General features: G+C 44.8%; 1 protein-coding gene and 1 long non-coding RNA gene across 4 annotated transcripts; one reads left to right on the forward strand and one right to left on the reverse strand.

Moving 5' to 3' along the window:
- Nucleotides 1–3,356: 3,356 nt before the first annotated feature.
- Nucleotides 3,357–6,198, reverse strand: FZD8 (frizzled class receptor 8). Its single transcript, XM_021542910.2, has one exon. The coding sequence runs from the start codon at nt 6,006–6,008 to the stop codon at nt 3,996–3,998; it is 2,013 nt and encodes a 670-aa protein (XP_021398585.1). The 5' UTR covers nt 6,009–6,198; the 3' UTR covers nt 3,357–3,995.
- A 2,443-nt stretch (nt 6,199–8,641) lies between these two features.
- LOC110477295 (uncharacterized) lies at nt 8,642–15,750 on the forward strand. Of its 3 annotated transcripts, none has more exons than XR_002466569.3 (4): nt 8,642–8,681; nt 14,368–14,652; nt 15,039–15,088; nt 15,409–15,750. It is a non-coding gene; the product is annotated as an uncharacterized LOC110477295 (long non-coding RNA). The 3 variants fall into 3 exon arrangements; XR_002466568.3 differs by lacking the exon at nt 8,642–8,681 and adding an exon at nt 10,974–11,003; XR_002466570.3 differs by lacking the exon at nt 8,642–8,681 and adding an exon at nt 11,925–12,086.
- Nucleotides 15,751–24,478: the final 8,728 nt, after the last annotated feature.

Below are 24,478 nucleotides of genomic sequence, written 5' to 3' on the forward strand. Positions count from 1 at the left end.
ACGTCCTCCAGAGGGAACCTGGAAAAAGCCCAGGCTCTGAAGCTGGGGTGAAAACACTGTGGGTAGTGTGTGCACAGAGGCACCCCTGCCTCCAGTTTATCTACCCCTCCTGTGACAGTTTTGAGCACCCCAACACTTTAAATGTTGTGTAAGAAAGGAGAAACACTCCTTATGTGCCAGTCTAAGCCTTCCCAGAAAGCCTGGTCACACTTATATTATTACAATATACAAGAATTTCCTAATTCCTTCTTTTCTCAAAGCCCCTTCCCAACCAAATGATTGATTAATAAAGCTTCAGGCACTTCTGCTGCACAGGGAAAACTTTGGAGCACACTTCCAGCTAGCTCCCAGGGGCTGAGCAGCAGGGTCCAGGGGATGTACCATGTCCCTGCTGAGGCTCTGCAGCACACCGGCACTGCTGTGCCTCCTTTTAAGAAGCCCACCAAAAGCTAGGCCAGCTCTCTGGGAGGCTGTAGGGTTTTTCAGTTTTTGCAGCAGGAGAAGAAAGATCTCTAAGATTTCCTTTCTGAAGCAGGAGCATGTAAATTAAGGAGAGGTCCTGGAAAAAAAAAAAAAAAAAAAAAGAGAAAAAAAAAAAAAAAAAAAAGAAGAGAGCTCTCCAAAGGTATCTTGTTTATTAGAGAAGAAAAAAAAAATCCCAAACCATGTTTTTCTGCTAATTTTGTCACTTGCCTGAACAGAGCAGTTTGGCCTTTCTGTGGGAGGCTCTCAGTTGCCTCTATCCAGCCCCCCAAATGCTGCCATACAAGTTGTGTTGTGGGCCACAACAGTGACAGTAAAACTTTCCCTTAGCTCTCTGGAGCCAGTGTGTGTGGGTGCTGCCCCTGCCCACGGATGAGCCTATGCCAGCAGGGATGCTGCTGGCACTCCTGCTCTGCAGGCCAGGGCTTGGGCCATGGGTCTCCTTGGGCTGTGTTCAGGAGCTCTCTGGCAAATTTATGGAGAAGGCAGTTTGTCGTCAGATCTTGAAAATTAACGTCATTTCTATCACCTCACCAATACTTTTTGGATCTTCATAGCAAATTTAACCTTAAAGTTTGATAAAGAGCATCCTAATAATGTGAAGTTCTTTGTAGGTGTGAATTTTTATTTTTCATGTACCTAAATGCCTTGCTGTTGGTGTTTCTGATTGTTTTTCCCTATCTACAAATTTTATGCTGATTCACAAAAGTCTGCACTTCTAAGTTAGCTTCTTTATCTCCATTTCCTCAGGTTTGTGTTTCTAGTGATTTTAATTTTGCCTCATTTTCATTTGTTTAACCTTTGCATTATTACTCAGTCACTTCCAAAGCAGGCATCTTGTTTACCTGGCTAGCTCTGAGACTCCTTTTTTTTAGTTCACCTGTAGCACCTCTAGGCTCATTCTGGAGGAGGTTAAGCCAAAGGGCTACTTCTTTCTTTTACTAGACATGCTTTTATCTCATTGCTAGCAACCTGCACCAGCAAGAGATATATCTAAACAAATTCTCAGAAAAGAGTTGTGACTACCTCTCCTCTGTCTTCCTTGCTAGAACCTGGTGGAGGGGAAGAAACTCAGATTTTTATCTGCAGAACTGATTGTACTGTGTGGGTCTTCCCCATCAGGAAGACCTGACAGCTGAGAAAAATACCACACTGATTTAATAACAAACGTGGAAAAATGTTTCCAGCAGTATAGAAAAATAGGATGGCCTTTTCAACTTACAGCTATGCCAATATTCAGATGCTGGTCAGTTGGGGTATAAATAGGTACCAGGTGTAAATCCCAGTGGAATTTCCTTTGCATTTAAGAAGTTAAAATTATTTTTCCCATCAAAGAGTTAGGAGCATTTTAAATTACTCCTTTTCATGTTCCTGGCAACTTTGTAGACGTGGGATCTATTAAGTCAGGAGATCTTTGAAAGGGACACCAATAATCAAGTCAGTGCTCAATGAAACAAGGTTTTTCCCACAAATCATGACTGATATCTGTGTCATTAGTAGGGTAGCTGCCCATCTCTTATCATGATTGGCAGGTTAATAAGGGACCTGGGGCTATCTTTTCACTGCTAGCACACAACCTAACCAATTGCTTTTAAATGATTGCTAATTTGACAGAATATAAGCAGAAGATGCAAAAATATCTGGAATAATGTCTAATGCAGTTTTTACTCCTGGTTTTCTGAGTGCTCTCATTTAAAAAACAGATTAGAATGCTAGTTAATAGATTTTAATTTTTGTTCTGGACACTCAGTTTTAAAGAAAATCTTGTAGTTGTTCTTTGGTTCAATTAGGACCAAAAGAGAAGGGAGTTTTGTAATGCAATTGTCCTGTAAAGGAAAATGTTTTAAATTGGGGAGATTATGTGAGCAGACCACCTGTAGGGCATTCATAGCTCTTTTCTATAATGCTCCAAGCCATGCCTTGCTGCCTGCAGTCTGGCTAACAATGCAGGGAAAAGCTGTTTAAAAGGCTGTTCTCCCTTTTCCCTCTGGTGTTCACTAACTGTTACAAGTCTTCCTCTTAAAATAAAATAAAAAAAAAGTCCCATGTCCCTTTAATTGAAGAACTTTAAGGCTCCATGGTGGCCAATTGGTCTGCAACAAGAGGAACCAGGCAGCAGGGAAAGAAACTTCAGACTATACATCACGTTTGGTGAAGAGAAAAGATCAAAGTTTTCCCAAACTCAAAAGAAACCAAGTTCCCTACAGATTAACCCTATTCATTTAGCTCCTCTTAAAGGAATGATGTTCTGAGCCACTGGGCAGACAGGTAAAAAGTTCAACAATTGCCAAAGCATTCTTCTGTTAATTCAACAGCCTTCTGCTCAAATAAATTAGCTTACTCCTGACAGAAGAACAATACCTTTTCTCTTGAAAGAGGACCATATTTGATATACAAAAGTTAAGATGTTAGTTTAATCTGTTAAGAAGAGATTGATCTAACAAATCTCAACTCACTGTTCCACCATAGTACGTGAGCTACGAATTTAAAACATTAAACTTTTACACTTCAGTATGCATCCCAGGAAAGGCAGGTGCTTCCAGAAGTGTAGACAACAGATATGAGAGGCAGGTGTGCACATTCCTAAAATAACACTCCTTTTAAAAGGATACTTAATGGGAGTGTCTTTTGTAAAGGCTCAAAGACACCATCAGCTTTCAAAAAAGGTAACAAATATGTAAATGTAAAGCACCTCCCAGTTTTGGCAAACACTTTATCAGAACAACTTGTTGAATGACTTGTTTTCTTGTCTACATATCTCACTTCTTTAACAGGTAATGACTGGAGCATGAATGTAGTTCAGTTTATGGAACTTCCTAAAGATACAGCAGCTGGAATAACCAGGGCAGGAGGAGCGGAAAAGCTTGAAAAAGTCATTTATCAAAAGTCATTTTATTGACAAAATAGAATACTCATATTTGCTCTTACAGGGGTAGCCTCTAAATTTTTACAAAAAAATTTACAGACTGTATAGCTTTGGATATATACATATTTTACACATCTGTACAAGGTAACAAATAATTATATAAATACATCCTTTAATGTAGGAAACCCGTATTTAGCTGGGGTGTATAATTAAGACATTTTTTGATTCAGTCAATATTGTAAGGCATTTGCCTGGTCATCCACATCCCAAAAACCTGCAGTCCCCAGCAGACTCCCACGTCAGGATGGGGGGAGGAAGACCCTCCCTCCCATGAGTAAAGAGCTGCTGTTAGTCCAGAGTGATTCAGAAGCTGCTGTGCCTTGCCCTCTGCAAGACACGGGTGAGCCTCTACCCTCCTCTGCCAGCAAAATAATAAGCTGGCTCCTTGAAGTACATGCTCCCTGCATATGAATGGAGGGGAAGGAGGAGGGGGCTGGAGCCTGGGGCCTCTGCCAGCTGCATTGTTCTATACAAGCTGTGGCTAATAAGGACCATTAGGGGTTCATTAATGGCACCAAACAGTGAGGAGGCATTTTAGGCAGGCCAGTGTCCCTCAATCCCTAACCTTTGGCCTCTTTCCCCCTCCTCACACTTGAGACAGGGGCATCTGCTTGGGATAGGAGACAGAGCTGGCAGTGCCTGATCTCCACGTCAGGCCAGTGCTGACATCGCTGTAGAGTGATCCACCACCTCCGGCCCCAAGTCCTCCTGCCGTGGTGATTACTGCCTGTCCACCTGCTCCTGCCCCTGTGCTCCCAGCCACGGCAGCACCTTTGCTGGCCCAGCAGCAGCGGGTGCAGAGGGCCCTCCAGGACTCCAGGGTCTTGCCAGACCAGACCCAGACCCCAGAAGTGATGCCCACCACCAGGCACATGAAGTACTTGAGCATAAAGACGGCATAGTCAGGGCGGCGGGCCTGGTCAGGCTGCTGGTCACGCAGGCAGGGGCAGTTGTGCGTGGCCTCCCAGCGGGGCCGGTTGTGCTGCTCGTAGAAGAGGCAGGCAACCACGCTGGCAGCTGGCACGGTGTAGAGCACGGTGAAGAGTCCCAGGCGTATCATCAGCTTCTCCAGCTTGTGGGTCTTGGTGGGGCCACCCTGCTGCTTGATGACGCTGCGGATACGGAAGAGCGAGACGAAGCCAGCGAGCAGGAACATGGAGCCGATGGCCAAGTAGATGAGCAGGGGTGCCAGCACAAAGCCCCGCAAGTTCTCCAGGCTCTGGTTGCCCACGTAGCAGATACCAGCCACGGGGTCCCCGTCCACAGAACTGAGCGCCAGCACAGCGATGGACTTGACGCTGGGGAGCAGCCAGGCGGCCAGGTGGAAATACTGCGCGTAGCCCGCGATGGCCTCGTTGCCCCACTTCATGCCCGCCGCCAGGAACCAGGTGAGGGAGAGGATGACCCACCAGATGGAGCTGGCCATGCCGAAGAAGTAGACGAGCAGGAAGACCACGGTGCACAGCGCCGGGCCGGTGCTCTCGTACCGCACGTGCTCGGCCACCGCCAGCTCCGGCTGCAGCTCGGCCGCGCCGCCCGCCGCGCTGCGCCCGCCCGCCGCCGCCGCCCCCGCGGCCGCGCCGCCGCCGGCCCCCGCCGCCCCGGCCCCCGCGCCGCCCGCGCCCGCCCCGCCGCTGCACGCCACCTTCTCGTGCCCCGCCACCAGCCGCACCAGGTAGCCCAGGGACACGAAGAGGTAGCAGGCGGCCAGGAAGATGATGGGGCGCTCGGGATACTTGAAGCGCTCCATGTCGATGAGGAAGGTGGAGACGGTGGCGAAGGTGGAGAGGAAGCAGAGCACGGACCAGAGCCCGATCCAGAAGGCGGTGAAGGCGCGCTCGTCCGGGCTGAAGTAGGGGTTGTGGCAGGGCAGGGCGCAGTTGGCGATCTGCCCCGTCTTGACGCGGTTGTAGAGCGGGTGCCGCTCGCTGGACACCGACACCATGGGCGCCCGGCACTGGCAGCCCGGTTCGCAGGGCGGCGGCGGCCGCGGCTTGCGCGGAGCCTCGGCCGGCGGGGCGGCGGCGGCGGGGGGCGCCTTGGCGGGGGTGCCGGGCTTGGAGCCGCGGAGCGGGGGCTTGGGGGGCGGCGGCGCGGCCGTGGTGAGGTCCGTGCGGTTGTAGTCCATACAGAGCGTGTCCGGGCTGCCCTGCTCGGGGAGGCGGTCGCAGCGCATCCTGTCGGGCCAGGCGAAGCCGTACTGGCGCATGAGCGGGGCGCAGCCGGCCTTGGCCCGCTCGCAGACGCTGCGGCAGGGCGGCAGCGGCTTCTTGTAGTCCTCCAGGCAGATGGGGGTGTACATGCTGCAGAGGAAGAAGCGCAGGTCGCTGGAGCACTGGATCTCCACCAGCGGCCAGAACTGGTGCACCTCCAGGCCGGCCTCGTCCTGCGTGTCGTGGTTGAACTGGTTGGGCATGTAGGTGTAGTTGTAGCCGATGCCCTTGCAGAGGGGCACGGTGATCTCCTGGCACGACAGCTCCTTTGCCGAGGAGGAGGAGGACGCGGCAGCGGCGGCCGAGGCGGCGGCGCAGCCGGCGCGCTGCAGCAGGGACAGGGCGGCGAGCAGCGAGGTGATTTCCAACAGGTAACTCCACTCCATGCTCGGCGGCGCGCGGGCGGCGGCCCCGGCTCCTCTCCCGTCCCGCTCAGCAGCCGCGGGGAGCGCGGCGCCACAGCACCCCCCCGCCCCGGCTACCCCCGGGGGGGCGGAGGGCGGCCCCCTCCGTGCCGGTCGCAGGTGAGAGGTCTCGCAGCCCCCGCCGGACTCCGTCGTCCGCGGGCACCCGGTGAGGGGGAGCCCCCACTCGGAGATGGGGTTCGGCTCACGGGAGGCCCCTCAGCCGCCGTCGCATCGCTCCCCGCGGGGTCGGTTTCGCAGGGGAAGGCGCAGCTCCTCTCGCCGCTGCTCCAGCGCCGGCCGGGCACGGGGCGGCGGCGGCAGAGAAGTTTCGTCGGCAGCCCCCGGGCGGCGCGGTGAAGCAGGCTGAGGCGTCCCGGGGACCAGGCGGTGCCGGGCTCCCACCGCCCCGAGGGGCGGGCAGCGGCGGGGCCGGAGCTGGGGAGGCCGGAGCGGCTCCTTCTGCCGCCCGCCCGAGCGCACGGCTCCGCGGGTGACCGCCAGCCGGCCGGTCTCGCCCCGCGCTGGGTCCCTCTCCGGCTGCCGGGCGCCCCGGCCGCGATCGCGCCACCTGAGCCGCGGGTCGAGCGCGGCAGCGCCTCCGCCAACTTCTCGCTCTCCGGCCCCGGCAGCGGCGCTCCGGCCGCCGCGCTCTCATGAATATTTATAGCGAGTGCCGCCAGACCCCGCCCCGCCGCCTCGTCCGCCTATCGGCCGCGCTCGGGCGGGACGCGGGGGGCGGGCCCCGGGGCTCCTTAAGGTGGAGCCGGCGCCGGAGTGTGGCGGTGGTGGGAGCTGCTGGGTCGCAGCGGCTGCGGGGACGTGGCGGTGTTTGTTCGGCCCCTGCCGAGACGCGCGGCTGTGCACCGCGGTGCGTGAGCTGCGGCAGCCACGCACCGGTCCGGGCTGCGCAGGGGACCTCTGTCCCCTTGCCAGGGCTCCCGGCCAAGTCGCGGTCACCGCAGCCGCAGTTTAAGCAGCGCTTGGGGCGGTCTCGGAAGGGGTTTCCTATCACCCCGTTGCTGCCCGCGGGATTCGCCGCCCGTGCCGGTGTGCGCGCTGCCCCATCCCCTTGCACGTGTTGGTGACGGGGGTGGGAGCGCGGCGAAGCCGGGGGTCCCGGCAGCACCGCAGCCGGCACCCGGCCCCGCCGCCCCGGCTGCCCGCGGCCCCGGCCCCGGCGCGGAGCACCGAACCACGCGCGGTGCAAGCGCAGCGCTGGATGCTCCGCCCGGGGTCGGGGTCGCGGGGGTGACGGGTGACGCGGGGACCCCGAGGCGCGGACAGCCGCGGGTCACGGCGCTGGCCGGGGCGTGCTCAGGCGGTGCCGCGTGTGCACCCCGGCCGGCGGCGGGAGGTCCCGGTGTGACGGCGGGGAGCAGCTCCGCGCCCCGGCAGGTGGACACTCGGTTCCTAGCCGGGCGCGACACGGCCGTAGCTCGGCGGCCGGCGCTGGGCGCACGCTACCCGCGGGACGTGGGCCCGCACCGCCGCCGGCCACTGACCCACAGCCCCGGGGCAGCGCCGGAGGCCGGTCCTGGCTCCCGAGCGCCCGCGCCAGCCCGGCGCCGCGGCGGTGACTCGCCGAGGAGCCGCCGGCAGGCGCCCGGCGCGGCGTGTCCCGCCCGGGCCGGCAGAGGAGCCATCGGCGGCTGCGCGCCCGCCGCCCCGCGCTGTGGAGCCCCCCCGCCCTCCGCTCCGGGGGACCGCGGGGCGGCCGCGAGAGGAGTCGCCGGTTTCCTCCGCCCGCGGCGGGGAGGGGGCGGGCGGGAATTCCGGCGCGGCCAGACCACCTTAAGCGGAGCGGCGGGCGCGGGCCGCGGCGCGGCGGGGCCGTCCCGGGGGGCTGTCCCGGGGGGCTGTCGCGCTGCCGGGCCGGGGCGTTTGTTTGTTAATTGCCGCGCCCGGCGCTCGCGCGGCGCTCCCGCTGCGGCACTAATGACTGGAACCGCGGGAGCGCGGCGGGGCCCGTCTGCCGGCGGCGGGAATCGTGTGATTCGCGGGGAGGCACACGGGGAGAAGCGGGGCCGGGGGGAGCGAGCCCGCCCCGGGGGGCGGTGCGGGGCGCCCGAGGAGGAAATGGAACGCGTGAGGCCAAACAAGGAACAATCCCCGGGTTGTTGGCTGAGCCAACAGGCTGCTGTCGCCGGCGCTGTCGCCGTGTGAGCGAACGCGGGATTACCCCGTTAGGAGGAAATGGGCGATGATGGGGCGATAAACGCGCCCGCTGTGTAATCACAAGCGATTTGCAATTGACCGAGCGCCGCTGCCGACCCCGGCGCCCAGCCCAGGTCGCCCGGGACCGGGAAGCTCCGGCGGCCGTGGCCGCGCTCCTCCGGTGCTCGGACTGTGGAATGGTCCCGCTATTACACGCGCGGTGCTGTGTCTGACCGCAATCAGAACTTTTCCTGAAGTAGCAGGTGGTTATTTTAGCGCTAATTTAGTTAACAGCGTTGTGAAAAGTCTTGCGAGATTGAACAATGCCCGGTGAAGAAAACCTCCGGCGCAGGACTCAGTGACGGATAGAGGTTTCAAAAGTCTCTAGTCCTGGATGCGATGCTCCATTTTAATAAGTGACTTTTTTTTTTTTTTTTTTTTTTTTTTTTTTTCTCTGGTGGCTGCTTATTTAAAAATCTCTACAGAATATAAAATTGAGTGAGTCTAGTCGGGGGAACCGGGCGAGTCTGTAAATTACCACTCTGTCAGGATTCCTCTTGCCTGTTACAAAGTACCTTTTTATGCTGAACTTAAACTTTACACTACAGAGACAGCAGATGTGAGGTGATGGCTTCCAAAAGCAACACAGATGCTGTAAAATTTCCATTGCTATATTTCAGCGAGGAAGCTCAGGAGACATGCTGAATGCTGCAGTTTAGAATTACACTGTAACTCTCCTAGAAATAAGAGAATACCGAGTTTCTCAACAGTACATTTGGCTTCATTTTTGCTGTCATTCATATGCTCTTGTTTTCTTACAGCAAGAAGAAGAGATGCAGCACAAAGATACTGTGTGTCTTGAAGCTGTTCAATAATGACAGAATTGGTAATATGGAACTTTATGGCAATTTAGTAATGACTGCATGTCCAAATTCCCTAGTAAAACCATGACAATTTTTAAATTGTCTTTCAGGTATATAAAACAGCACAGCTGTGAGGAGGCTGCTTTGCTTTATGTGACTGAAAAGCAGCCTGGTTAGCTCAACACTGTGGAATCAGAGCCCATTGTGTGTTCCTCATACTTGGAGACTTCCCTGAAGTCCCTAGAAGTCCTGTGATGAAGGAATCAAGGGTCAAGTCTTTAAAATGGTTTGTGTGTTTATTCCAGAAAGTTCAGCAGCTGCTTTTTCTGAAAAGCTGAACTTTGCTATAGCAATGCAGAATAATTTAGAGTGCTTTTTTTCCCCTGGGATTTCAAAACAGATGTCCAGTTATCAAATCCTGCAGAAATATAAAGCTGGCAAGATTTTTACAGATAACTTTTTACAAAGTTACAGCTTTGACTTGTTGTCAAATCTAGTCACTTTGTGTCTAGTCTTTGTCACTACAGATCTTTGTTGCCGCAGATACTCACGCCTCTTTTAGTCAAACAATTAGGTTTGGCACTGGCCCCTCTAACATAAGCCTAATTTTTCTGTGCATCTGAGGCTTTGCATTTGGGATTATATGGATCCCACCAAACCAGGTAATGGTAACTACAGGGCATTTTAGTTCAAAATAAGTAAATTTGCCTTTTTTTTTTTTTTTTTTATACCTGGAAGTAAAAATGCCATATGAAGTCTTGGATTTAACATGCCATTTTGTTTGTATAAAAATAGAGATGTTTAGTTTATAAGATTTAAAAAAAATTGCTTCTTCATTCCCACTGAATGTTCTCCAGTAAATTTTAGTGTGGCATTGTCTGCATTAGATAGGTCACTGAATGGTGCTTTTATAAATGTGTTTGAAAAGAAAAACTTGGTCCATGGAAATTGTTCCAATAATCTTGTTAGAATGAAGCCTTGACTGAAGGCAGTAATTTCATGGATTAAACCCAGAAGGGCTGGCTAGACTGATCTTCCTATCACAGGCCACAGAGCTTTGTGCAGAGACTGTCTAAGCAAATGCTGGTTAGCTGCAAAACATAGGGGATTTTGCATGGACAATACATTGAACAACACCATGAAACTGGAAACTTTGGTACTTTTTGGGGACAGGATAAATAGGAGCAGGAAAAAAGAGTATTTTTACAGGCCATTTATTAAACACAGTGAGGTAGAGTTGTTGCATCTAACTATATTCAGATTTCCCATAAAAAGTTCCAATTAAAGTTAAGGGAGACTGTTTTTTTTTCCCCAGTCTATCCCTTTCTCTCACATGCCAAATGTGGTCCAGAACTGAGCAACATGATGGCACATCTAAGTATGGGGAAGAATTACCTGGTTTGTACTTCTGCAAGTCCAAAAACCACAAATTATGGCCAGTAATCCAGTGCTGTGAAACCTGAAGAGAAATAGGGATAGGAGAATACGGAGTGCATCTCTGTCTTACAGTTTGATATTTTTCCTTTTACAAAAATAAATAAATGGCCTTCTTCATACATCTTCTGAGTCAGTGTACTTTATTATGATTCATGAGAACCTTTTGTAGGCAAGAACAGTTTTCTGCTTTCATTTTTTTCAGGCATGTCAGATCTGCTTGGGGATGGGCACAGTACCATGCTGGTGCTACTGTTGTTCAGTGAGATACGAGAGAGACTTCAGGAAACAAGAAAATAGGTTGAATACAATGTGCTGCAATAGCTACTCCTGGAGTGCAGTGAGCAGGTGACAGAGGAGGAGAAACTTCTGGAAGAGTACTCTGCTGTTGGTTTGTCATAAAGGATGATCACAGAGGGATTGATCAGTGCTGTGGTCTGACTATTGCTCTGACAGTGAAGATGCAAGCTGTGGCCCTGAATGTGGCTGGAGGATTTTCTGCTGAATATGGGAACAGACCATGGTTAGATTTCTTGAGGCTGCTTTGAGTGCATGGGCTTCACTAGAGAAGGAGTATGAGCTGCAGAATGAGTGTAAGGAGTCAGTGGGAACAGCAGTTTAGCATGAGGGGAGTATGAGATGAGCTTGTATTGAAGGGCTTTAGCCCTGTTCTCTCACACTGCAGTTGGTGATTGGGCTGCAAAGTATTGGCTCTCTCAGTGTAATTGCTTCAAATCTCATTAGGGAAGCAATACAGGAGGAAGGAATGCAAGAAAATACAGATTATAAAGATTGTGAAGGAAAATATGTGTTCTTGAGGATTTTTGCCAAAATATTATATTTTTCTTTTCCCACCAGTAGTTAGCAAGCTGCATTTATAATCCACCTGTGCTACAGACTGTAATACCTCATGGTGTGGTGTTTCACACATGATAAATGTCTTCACAAGTCACACGTGTGACTTGTGAAGATAAATTGCACTGAATTAAACAGTCTGTTGATCCATTGTCACTGTATTTGGAGAGCAGCACAAACTTCATGCAGTTGAATTGCTAACCATAATGTATGTAAGGTATGTATGGACAGAGTGAGTAGTGTTGTCTTCCTCTGATTACCCAGGTAACCATGAATTTGCTTTTGGGCTACTGCCAGAACATTAGTATGTAAATGCACTCCTGCATCTCAGGAAGGTTATGTGGATTCAGGTTGGCAGGGAGAGGTCTGGTCTCTGGGGGTGTATATGAGAACATAAACATGCACCACTCCCTTGTCAAAGTGAAAGCATGTCCAGGCCTCTGGCACACCAGTGACTCCTGCAGTCATGTTTGTGATTCTGTCTCCATGCTTCACCAAAATGTAATTAATATATCATATATCTGCTTGAATTGCAGATTCACCATGGGCTGGGAAGTCCATTTGGTCAGTCTTTAGTTTTGGAGAGCTCAGTTTTAACAATTTGGGTATAAACCCTTGCAAAACTTCTGGTAAATATCCACTGCTGTTGCATTGCCCCCTGCCTTACCTGTCTGGGATGTGGCCATCTGGGATGGGCAGCTTCCAAATTCCAGCTCCCACCTGGCCTTAAGAAAATCCAGATAACCTGCAGGTATCTGAACTTTGATGTCATAGCTTTGGAGGAATTAAGTGGACTTTAACTTGACCTCCTTGACTTTGTTACTTAGTTCATGTTTGGGTGACAGCAGATGGGTGAATAGCACATTTAACTCTTACCAACTCTGAGTATTGGTGCTGACAGGGTGAAAGGAAGAGCCACAGCAGAGGTGGGGAGTGCTGGGTTGTCTCTCACGTAGGTAAGTCAGAGTTGGGATGGCTCAGCTGCCACAGCCACACATCTGTGGTGGGACACCTGGGAAGGAATCCAGCCCAGCCTGTGTGCAGCTCCGTGCCAGCTTGTCCAGCCTGGTGGAAGAAGGTTGGTGCAGAGACAAATTAAGCAGTGTAGTCCACTTTGAGCTAAGAACTTCTGCATAAGCTCCATGGAGACATTAGCTTACCTTTACAGCATGTGAGACATTACCCTCTCACATGCTGTAAATTAAATGAGAAAATAAAGAAGTAATATGCTTATGAGTGGGAAGTGAACTGATGAAGAAATGACCCTTTATTTGAAAGACATGGATAGGGCTAAAACCCAGATATAAGAAAGCAAAACTTTGTATAACTGATTTGAAGAGAAACATGTCATTAAATCCTTGGACAATATGAAGCTGGTCATCAATTCTGATGCTACTTTTTGCACCTTGGAGGTCAGTGAAACTGTAAGTTAAGGGAATAATATTTTGCATATGTTTGAAGTAGACATTTTTTCAGTTTCACTGTTTCCAATCCCAATTTTTGATGGATGCCCAGTAGTAATTTTTAAAATATCAAATGATAAAATCACACTGAAAAGTCTTACTGAAAATATTGTCCAGGAGATAAAATTGAAATAACAGATGTATCTTTCATCACTGATTTTGAACATTTATTCTTTGTATTTCATTTATGCTGAACATTTTTTTTATTCCTACATTTAGTCCCTGATTAATTCTTCACTGTACTAATTTTGCTGGCACAACAGTGGTTGGTTATTCCAAATATGAATAAGAAGAGCAAGATTGGGCGTGTACTAATTTTGATGAGTAAATTTGCCTTGAGAATGACAAATTCTCTTAGTACTTTTCACTTTATAACATTAGACAGTCAAAGATGTTGACACTTTGTAGGGAATCAGCATTAGGCAGTGTTTGGAACTGCTCATAGGGAGTGCTCAGGTGCCTGGTCTCAGCAGAAACTGCTAAAAGCCTTTCTCTATTTTTATTTCAGTAAAAGAATGGTGTGATTGAAAAGCAAGGTGTTGAAAGGAATTTCACTGTAATAGCAAAATAGCCTTCCTTTCATTTTACTCACTGAGTTCTAAAATAAAGATATTTCTTTGCCAGTTCCTTTGAATTTTCTTAATTCTTAATTGGCATAATGATGGCAGGAATAGTCCTCTCTCTCTGTGTATGGTGAGGGGAAAGAAAGAAATACCCCACTGGCATGAGATTTTCTGCAGTTCTTTTGTAGGTTCACAACATTGTTACAAAAGGTGCAATCTTGATTGATTTATTATCTTTTATTTATTTTCTTTATACATTTATTTTGCAGTTGGGGTGAGGATATGCAATTGTATGTCAGAAAACGGCCACAAGGGGAGAGAAATACTAGAAATTTACTTGTAACATTTTTCCTGGTAGTATTAGTTGAATGTTTCTCTGTCTTGGCCTGGTTTTGGATGAAAAGCTTTCAGTTCTTCCAGGGGATTGTGGGGTTCCAAGAAAAGGGATGATAATAGCCATGTTGGGATAGCTGATACTTTTTATTGTATTAGTCTTATTGGATTTATTCCTTCTGGTTTACTTTACTGAAAAGAGAACCCTGAAAGGGAATAATAACTGGAGTATCTTATTTTCTTGCCACTTTGCTAATTTTGCTATACATATTTTTGTATTATAGATTTCTTATTTAGTAAGTGTTGCCATTGTATGAATCTTATCTTCACCCTTTGCTTTTGTAAGGTAGGCTGGCTGGTCTTTTATAAGTTAGGGGTCACATGAAGTTATCACATCCATTCAACTCTGTTTTTGTTTGGGTTTGGCTCCTTGGCTTTTGAACAGTTCTGCTAGCAGAACTGTGATGGAAAACTTGAAACATTTCACTGCTGTTTAATTTGTTTTCTGATTTGTGGGTGGATGAGTCCAGGTGATATGCTTGAATCTGCAGGTTAATGAGAAAGAAAGACCTTTCTTGACCCATGAAATTTCATGCATGAATTTTGGATAAAAAAAAAAATAAAGAGCTTTCTCTGTTTTTTTTTTTTTTTTTTTTTTGTCTTAATTTCCCAGGAAACACAACAAGCTTTAACAGAATTCAAAGACTTTGGAAGAATTTGTCTGAAAACTAAAACTTCTGGATTTGAAAAATGTTACTGTACTTCTCTGTCATCACAACCTGGATGCCTGCTGGCCCTGCTCTGCAAGGCTGAGGCTGCCTTCCACCTTTGACATTTTGCCATGATCTTTCCTCCTTGAAGGGAATGTTGTTTGTGGGGAATCCCTCAAAGTGATCCATCCTCAGAATTCTCATTTAAATGGGGAGTCTGCTTGATAGAGATCTGCCACATAAAGCAGGTAAGCTAGAGATACAATGAAATGCTACACTACCATTTCTTAATAACATACTATGTTTTCAATCAAAATATTTTTGTTGATAAGTTTGGGTTTTTGGTAAGAAAAGTATACTTGCAGAAGCACATATTTAGGCATGCCAAAAACCCCCAAACAATCCAACCAGAAAGTGTTTAGCTGAAAGCCTCATTTCCCATCAAAAATAGATGCAGTGGAAAAATTTCAAGCAGCCCTATATTTAACCTCCTTGGATCAGAATTTGGTTGTTGGACTGAGGGAGGCTTACAGAGTTTTTTGGCTGCTTTTGTTAGGGTGTCTGTTTTTTCACTCATGGCATCTGCCTGCTTTTCAAGCTATATTCAAACTTGTTATATCTCTTGCTATTGCAGCATTTTACTGTGTTCAGAATGCTAATTCCCATTGGACTCAACTCATTCAGGTATGTGCAAACTCTGTTTCTTTCAAGGGGTACATCAGTCTTGATTTTTAAGTTTTTTTTTAGAAAAAAGACAGTATCACTACAATGCAGTTCCTAGTTCTTTGCCCAGGGTAGCCTTGCTTTGGCACATTGTGGATACAAAAATTTATGTAAGTTTAAGGGATAATTGGATAAGTGAAAGAGAAGGTCCATTGGGCAAGATAAATAGATAAATCACATCAACCTCAGGAATTCTTGAGTGGAATATAGTTGAAGTGCTAGAGAGTTATTCTGGGAAAATACTATATTTGCTTTCTTTGCTCATGCTCTCTTCTCTTCAGTCTGACTTATGGACTGCTTTTGGAAGCACAGTACTGACCTAAATGGACCTTTGATCTGGATTGTCATAGCCATCCTTGGATGAGGAGAAGTACACTGACAAATGAGTAAGTGCAGGCTTTCGCCATCTGGAATTCAGCAAAATTTATCAAAAATTAATATTTTTTTTCACCGAGAAAAGTGCAAGCGAATCACTAAGTATATGAGCAAAGAATAGAGAGTTTTGTCTGAATAGACTGTGATTCTGGAGTCAAGCACTCTGTTGATATATTTTTTTAAGTAGGTTTTGCAGCTTCCATGTCTTCTTTGTTGCTTTTTGTAGAAGTAAAAATTTGCAACAACTATGTCTCTGAATCTTTTTGTGTGTTCTTCCAAAGCTGGTAGGTAGAACGTTAAGTGTGACTCCTACAAAATTCAGTGGACATTGTATTATCACAAGAAGAGAAAACAAATATTAAAAATCAGGAAGGAAAACTATTAGTAGGATCTGCATTAGTTTCAGTATATGTTATGTTCTGTAAGTGTTATATTTCTGTTCAGTGTCAGAATGCAGTTTGTAGCCAGAAGCTACCACCAACTGGCAACATGTGGCGCTTCTTAAGCAAAAGTTGATTTTTATTCTTTATGGCTTATTTTGTATTGTAGCAGCTTTACAGAAATATCTTTCCAGATATTCTTAACTTTGTTTTCATGGTAGTTTAACTTAGTTCATGACTGCTAAATAACACTATGCTGTTCAAGTCTTCACAGGCATTAATGGTCAAATCTGTAAAGGAGCATAATCTTAGTAAACTAGCAGGTTTTTTTCCCCTATATTTTTAACAAACTCTTCAGAATTTTTATGATTTCCTGAAAATATATATATTTAGTTTTAGTCCTGTGTGCTTAAATTTACCTGGGTGTTAAATTGACCGAAATAGGTGGAGTCTCTTTTATTTCTTTTCCTGACATGGCAGACACTTTTTATTCAGATTTCTGTCAGCACGGTTTTATTATAATACATTGTTAGTACTAGAAGTTCCCTTTTATTATTTTAGAACTATTTAAAATAAATATTTGCAAGAAAATATAATAGCCAGGCAACATTTAAAAGAAAGAAAGAGTTGAGTTTGAGCATTGTTGAGAAATAGATTCATCAACCCAAAGTGTGGCAGGAAGGACAACAGAGAAAGGAAAGCACAATATTGAAGCATAAGAGTGAGCTCATATGGTACCAGCTGCTCATGTGTGGAATCTAAATACTTTCTGAAACATAGGGCTCCACAGTCAATTAGCATTACTTCAAATAATCATTGTACAAGGAAGAAATTTTAGTACATTAGAATTCATGAGTTGGAAAAAGTAGGAAAAAATGTTCTTGCTTTCCCAAAAAAGCAGTAAAAATATGTAAATTCTATTAAAATTAATTTAGAAATTCTGTGAAGTGAAAGAAGATATTGTAATCCTGTCTCTATAGTGTGTCAAGAATGGCAGAATAGTGCAACTTCTCTCCATAATTTGTGTGGCTTAATCAGAATTTTTATGAAAATGTCAAGAACTGAGAAGTGAGTAGAGTTGCAAAATCTGTCCACTCTTGAAACTGGAAGAATTGAGGGGAGTAATTGGATGCAAAATAAACATGTGTTCACAAGTAATTGGACTGACACTATTAAATTTCTTTCATTTCAGTACTAAGTAGTAATTACTTTAACTTCAAGGAAAAGCGAAGATTACATCCTGTAAAATTTCTCATGCAAAATAGCCTGTCCTCCTGTCAGTGATGCTGGTTACTTTAAAACGTCTGTTTTCTTGAGAAAAGGTTTGTCAAATCAGGTGGTTAAATGGGAGAGGGGATTAGGAGACAAAAAATCTGGTTTTTAGTGGGAGTTAACTTTTGGGGATGTGGGGCAGAGAATGGACAATGAATATCACCATCTTTTAAGTGTTCAGTACTATTAAAACTGTTTTTCTTATGGAGAATCCTTTATTGGCAGAAAATTTGTGAAATAGTGAAGGCAAATGCTGTGGTAAAATATATATAAAGGATCTAATGTCAAAATGTATGTTAAGGCATACATCTACAGATTTAGGAAATTATGGGGATAAACTTGAAAAGTGTTCCTGTGCTTAAAAAGCCTAATTGTAATTGTATATATATCAATCTCTTGTCTGTTTTGTAGAAAGTTTGTGCTATCTAACTGGCATTTTTGAAGCAAACAGTATTTTTACAAGAGCCACTAATTTAGTTTGGGATATAAGAAATAGTTGTTAGCTTTATGGGTATTGTTAGTTTTATGGATAGTAAATGTGAATGTAATAATTTTCACATTTATATAAGCTGCTTCATTCTGTATGTAAAGCAAAATATCTTCAAGGTGCTTGGTTTTGTAATTAACAAATGTCTAGTTGATCAAAAATATCCTCTCTAGTATGAGGCATGGAGATTAGGCTAGGCTGTGTTACAGAATAATGTGATTATAATGATTTCCTTAAGAGAGCACAAAAGCAGCATCTAAGTTTCAGCTGACGTTTATTGACATACAGCATCTGTTGGGAGCCCCATCAAACTTTCTATTCTTTTCTGTTTACCACCTCCTGCTTTTATTTACAGTCAGCATACCTGTTAATTAGCCTCTGGTAGAGCCAGTTCTTCTAAGAAGATCTCTTGTCTTCCTGTTGATGGCCCCATGAGGTGACCATGTACACACAGTCTGGGAGTGAATTAATCTTTAACTCGTTAATCTCAGCGCCTGATTCTGCAATGTTTAACTGCTGCCTTGGGTCCCTGCTCAGCAAGTTGTATTTGGAGAATTGTGATCCTTGACTTCTGCCGACCTCAATGTCATGAACACATCCTGGTGAGCTCTCAGCTTCTCGTGGGTAACCTCACTGAAAGTCATCTCTTCCTGCAGTGTTTCCTAGGATTGGACCAGAATGCAGAATGCACAGACTTCCTCTGTGTCGCTGAGGTTATTCACCTAGTTTTTATTGTGCATTTGCAGAATAAAATGACTCCTGCGCTTTCTCAGCTGTCTCTGTCCCACCATATCTGAATGCAGCAAAGTCTGAAGTGATGTTGCAACGTGTGGATCTCCCGAGAGGTGCTCTGGAGGGTGCCGTACCTTTTTGGAACCTCAGTGAGACCTTGGGGTGATGTGAAGCTGTTTGTAGCCACAGGCTGAGTGCTCGAGGTGCTTCTTGTGCCCTTCTCTCACAGCACAGCTTGCTGGTTACAAAAGAAAAACGTTGTAGCTGTAGAAGGAAAAATTCAGCAAAAACATAATTGAAAAATGGAAGGAAAAATTCAGGAGCAGGATTCAGAGATCTCCTCCCAGGCCTGCAGTGTGGGCTAGAAGTGCTTGAGAGGTGAGAGCTGATGTGTGCATCTCACCGGGGTGTTAATGGTTGGTTGTTTCACCTGAAACCTGAGAAAAGAATGACTGGGCTGCTTATTTGCACAGTCAACTGTAGGTAATGCCTTAAGTGATGACCAAGTTCCTCCCTTTTGCCCTCACTCCTCCAGCTGAGGAGTAGCCAAACTCTGAAGGCTTTAGCGAAGGTTAAAGATGTCTTTGAAACCCTGCCCAGAGCATGGGCAAGTATTAAAAGCCATAAAGTACATGCTATGGTAATGTGAACATTTTTTCATAATTTAATGAGAGCTTTACTGATAAAAATTCACTGTTTCAGTACAAAAAGAAAAAAAAAAAAAAAAGAAAACCAACAAAACAAACCCAAACCACCCAACCAACAGCATAATCCCTGGAATACATCCAGCTTTTGTACTGGAAAAGTACCTCAAAGGAGTATGATCTTCTCTCTTTAGTGGGAAAGTTTTTTTGCTTATCTACAAGGTTTTATGCTGACAGAACTGCATTTCATTGTCTCCTTTTCGTGGCTAGGCAGATCCAGGTAAAGCAACTTAGTTTTAAAGGGAGTAGATACCTTAATTCCTTTAAATTAAATTCTTAAAACATCCAAATGTCCAGGATGCTGTGAAAAGAGACACAAAAACTAAAAATAGGTGAATGTTTGCTGCTGATTGTTCATGGCTTTGGAGGGCTAGTGGTGATGCAGTGTTGTGACAAAAAAATTAAAAAGTATCAGTTCAAGTTTCCTTTAACAACTTTAATTTTAAGAAGTCAATGCTGACTGATCTGTTAATGTTTCATGGGGAAAGTTGACACTGAGGGGAAAGAGTGGGTGATACTACTTCAAAACATGGTATCTGCTTTTACTTGTTTTGTGGTTGAAGGACAGAGAAATAAGAGATGCTGAAAATATTCTCTAAAATTATGTGGCCCTTCATCAGTGTTTTACAGGTACAGTTTAAGCCATTTTTGCTAAGAAGAAGCTCCTTTACTATTAATATGCTGTCATCTATCAAATCTCATCAAGGCGGCGCCAGGATTTTTTTGCACAGATTTCTTTTGACGTACAGCCTCAATAAATATGGAAATTACAATTACATCTCATTTTTTTCCTTGCAAAGCAGTGCAGTGCCCAAATTCATTGAATTTCCACTTTTATTTTTTCTTAATGTTGAAAGACATATATGCAAATTTTATTAACAATATGCATGGTTAAATTTAGCTGTAAATTCCAGTCAGGGATTTTTGCTTTGTTTATTGTCCAAGTCAATATGTCTGTGGAGAAAACCTCCCGCTGTGCAGGAATACATAGTCAGCTACTTGGAAAAGTAGAAACTTTAATTATGAGGGTTTATTCTGGAAAAAGGTAAAGCAAGCACTGGTTTTTGGGTTGAGTTTTTTTCATTATGACTTCAACTAAAGTAAATTCAGCATACACAGTTTGTTTTGACACTAGCTGTTATCAGACAAACCACTTGATTTTTCTTTAACCTGGTCTTCTGTGTAACTGAGAGGTTCTGAAAGAAAGTAGAGGTCATGAATAAATGATGCATTTTTTAAACTTGCAAGGTAGATCATGACATAAATGAAATAAAATCCAAGAGTGAAGGGAAAAAAGAAGCATAAACACATGTATTGCTGACAATATCTTCATTAAAATATACTTTATCATATGAAGATATTAGTGTCAGATGCAAATTCCCTTTGTTGCTCTCTCTGAAGTTATTCTGATTTTTTTGTGTGGTAACAGTGAAATACCTTTATACAAGGTTTTTGAGTGGAAGGGTAAATTGTTGCCAGGGAGTATGTGTTATAAATGCTATCCAAACATATTCTTATGTTTGTAACAGAAAGCCCTCCAAGACTGTGGTTACTAGAGTTCTTCCCATGTGTTCAGTTTTTGTAAGTAATATTCATGGAATAAATTTTATCTAGCTATGTAAAAAACCCCACTGCTTTCAAATAAGGTGTTTCTCCTATCTATGCGGAGTTTATGTAATACTGTAATAATTTGTATTTCTCCTTGTGGCTCAGTGCATAAACCTTTTGAAATGTAATATGAAGAATGTTTTTATGATAATTCTACTATGGATTATATTAATTAACTTTAATGGAATAAAATTTTTAAACATTATGTTATGGGTACTGTTTGGGTTGCATGACTTGCATCAGGTGTTTAAACATGTCCTTTTTTTTTTCTTTTCATCTGTGTAGGACTGATCCATAGCCTGGGCTTACAGGCTCCACAGTAACACAAATGGTACATGTTAACTGTGTGTGGAGAAGGGCTGGCAGCTTTGCAGAGGAAATTTCTGAACCTGTGCATAAGTTCAGAATAAGCAACTACCTGTAACTTCCCTTCCCCCAGACAACTGCTTTTTACTGAGTCTGATTAAATGATCCTACATGTGGGACATTAAATGTATTTATGGTAGAGTGAGAGTTTTGTTCTGGTGCATCTCTTCATAATGTTCTTCTGGCTGCCTGCTGCAGTGAGACAGACCCACGAGAGGCACGGACCCACGTCCCGTGGGAGCAGTCCTTGAACCCAAACTGGCAGAGATGTGAAGGTGCCTGATCTCCTGTAGAACTGAGTGGAACTTTATGTTCTTAAATGGGATTCAGTAACCTAAATACCTTGTACCTCTCCATGTATAAACTTAGTTGTAATATAACCTCTTAATTCCCTGCACATGCCTGCATTCTTCCATACACGTTTCTCTCATTGGCTGTTTACTGTTAATTGGCAGTTTTTGATGCTTAATTATGCTTCTGGTTTGGGAGATGTTTCTTCCTAATCTTATCCTGTATTTCTTTGGACTCTGTTCCTCTTCAACTCTTCCCACTCTTTACACTTTCTGTACACAATAAAGGCACTTAATTTCCAGTGACTGGCTTCCCTCTTCCAATGGCATGTGTGAACCATGTGGCTGCTGGTATTTATAGAGCACCTTGTAAAGATGCTATAAAGGGAATATTAGGGTTCAAAATTGACAGGGATTTGACTATTTTGTCCAATCTACTTTTTTACCAATGTATGACTGACCAATATTCAAGTTACATATTAGCCAAATTCTACTTCATTTGAGTGACAAAAAGGACAGGGTAGGGGTGTGTATCACAGGTAGTTAAAGGATGCAGAACCTTGTGCCAGTCTAATAATTTTGTCACAGGAACTACTCTTTGTTCTGCTGTTTGCTCTTCTGAAACCAGCAGTAGTAAACCAGGGCATAAATCAGCATAACACTTTCCTCCCATGCAAAACTTTATCTTAGTTTTAAAAGTAGGATGCAGTTTGTGTAGGGATTTAAGTGCTTAGATATTGAAGGTTGCTTTTTGTTTCTGAAGTATTTTCCTTCTTTCTAGTCAATAAAGGAACATTAATTCATTAATTAACTAAAGAAATTATTGTAATTGACTGTTTTTGTGGCTCATGGATTCATGCTGTTTGGCTAATCAATGGCTGTGAGTGTTGCATGTGTAAGTAGTTACAAACACTTTGTTTTATTCATGCTGACTTTTATCATGGAACATCTTAGTTTGTACTGAGGAGCACTCCAGGTGGACCATGGCCTGTGTATTCCACCCCAGTAAGGGGTGTTTTCAAAGGGCGTTTTGTTCCTATTTTTGCTCCATCAGTGCAAGGCCTAAACATATTCCATAAACAATCTTACAGGGTCAGAGAGTAACTGAACTGGAGATGGAGATAATATGGTAAATTATGTTATGAACAGGCTGGTAATCCTTGAGGGACCCTCTGCAACACTGCCTGTGGTAGCATGTCTTCTTCCAATCATCTCTTCAGCTCTGGTGTTGTTGCCTAATGCCATGTGGTATATTTAGGCATTTGTCTTGTCTTTAAAGTTATCCAGCTGCTTTCAAACCATGATTGTTAACTTTCTACAAAAGATGTTTGTACTTGGTCGGCTTCTTCCATGATCTAGGATGCATCTGGGAATTCAATCTATAGAATCTCTTCTTAGAATTATCCAAATATTTCTGAGTGCCAAATATAACCAACTGAAATGTCCAGAGATTAGTAGATTTCAAACAATTTTTAGACTAAATCTAAAAGTCACAGCGATTTTTTTACATAGAGCTATTGGTGCTTCCCATTCACTGGATTTTTTGTGTCATTAGTGTAGTGTAAATAGATAATTTTTACATAGGAATGCAGAATATAAATGGTTGGCTACTGATATGTTTTCTTCTACTCTATATGTATTAATCTCTCATGGTCGTGAGAGATTATGCTGGTGGAAAACATGACCATGGGGTTTGACCTCCTTGGAAGCAAGGACTTTTCCAGGTCATGAAAAGTCAAATATTCAGCTCATGACTAGTGCAGAACTCTTTTTCTATCATAACAGAAATACTGACACCTGGTTTGCACTTGAAAGTGTTATCAAGGAGGCCTGTCAGGGAGGGATATGAATTTTTTTTGCTGATATAGCTATGCCAGCAAAAACCCCAGTGCAGAAGCTGCATAAGGAGTTCTTTTACCTGTACATTTTACTTCTCTTGAGGGAAAGGTGTGGGTTGCTTGAGAAGAAGAGTCTTGTTAGTGTAATTTCTATATTAACCTTTCTAGTGTAAATCAGCTGTAGGCCTCATCCTGTAGGGACTCATGTGCCAGTTTATCACTGCACACAGAGGTGATACATCACAGCTTATGCTTACCTTGCTCCCAAGAATGACCTCCAGAGCAACTCTAAGAGTAGTGTCACTGTCTCCTGTTCATCTTCTGCCTACAGGCTTGTCTTACAGCTGCAAGTTCCTGACAATGCCTGAATTTTTAGATGTTTGGCATCTGTCCTGTTGCTGGCTCTAGCCTTGAGGATACCCTTGGGGCCACACTTAGGAGATAGTATAGACAAAACCATTGCTTAACTGAACTACTTTCAGGAAAAAAAGAGGGCTGGATGAAAAGGAGGGAAGGAAGCTCCCTAGTAGTGGAGCTTATGATATGCAACATGCAAACTGAAGGATGAGAAGTATAAAAGTGGAATTTTCCTTGGGTGGTGAATCAGTTCTAGCATGAAATAGTATGTGGGAACACTTGGTGGATCAGGATTGTCCTTTGCTGGTACTATATGCACTACCATAAATAACAAGTAACTCTAAAGAAATTGGTAGTGGAACAGGAGGGTAGAAATGGTTTGAGTGAGCTCAGGTTATGACTTGAAACCTTCCTGTATGCCTCTAATAATCTTTCAATTAGAAGTTCTACCTTAGAATTGATGCCCAAAAGTGTGGGCTCGTAATGTTTGTTGCAGGAAGAACTCAATTTTCTTTACAGAGAGAGACACCCTAACTAGAAATTGCAGCTAACCTCCAGTGCGTGGATATTTTGTATTTGTTAAGTTACTTCATAACATCTGAAATGAAGGCCAGACCAGATACCAGAATACATTATTTGCACTAGAAGAAATAATTTCACATCATACTCTGCAGGAATTCAGACTTGCTCTATTTTTGGGCTTGAAACAGGAACAGCTTGAACAAGCTAGGTGATGTTTTATTTGAGACAAAGGTTTCTTTTCTCCTCAAAGGTTTTTTCAAGACATGAGGAAAGCCCAGTTCAAATAACACTGCCAGAGCTAGAGCTGCAAATGTGAGCTCTGTGGCCATGCACTGAGGTTGATTAATCAGCCAAGGTTAATTGAAATTGGTATTTTCGTGTGAAGTCCTAGAGACTCACTTTGGAAATGCATGAATCTGT

Source organism: Lonchura striata, chromosome 1 (assembly GCF_046129695.1).
Source record: "Lonchura striata isolate bLonStr1 chromosome 1, bLonStr1.mat, whole genome shotgun sequence".
NCBI lineage: Eukaryota > Metazoa > Chordata > Aves > Passeriformes > Estrildidae > Lonchura > Lonchura striata.

What these genes read in the sequence shown, in the direction of transcription:
- FZD8 (XM_021542910.2), bottom strand. Translation starts at nt 6,008, where the DNA reads ATGGAGTGGAGTTACCTGTTGGAAATCACCTCGCTGCTCGCCGCCCTG.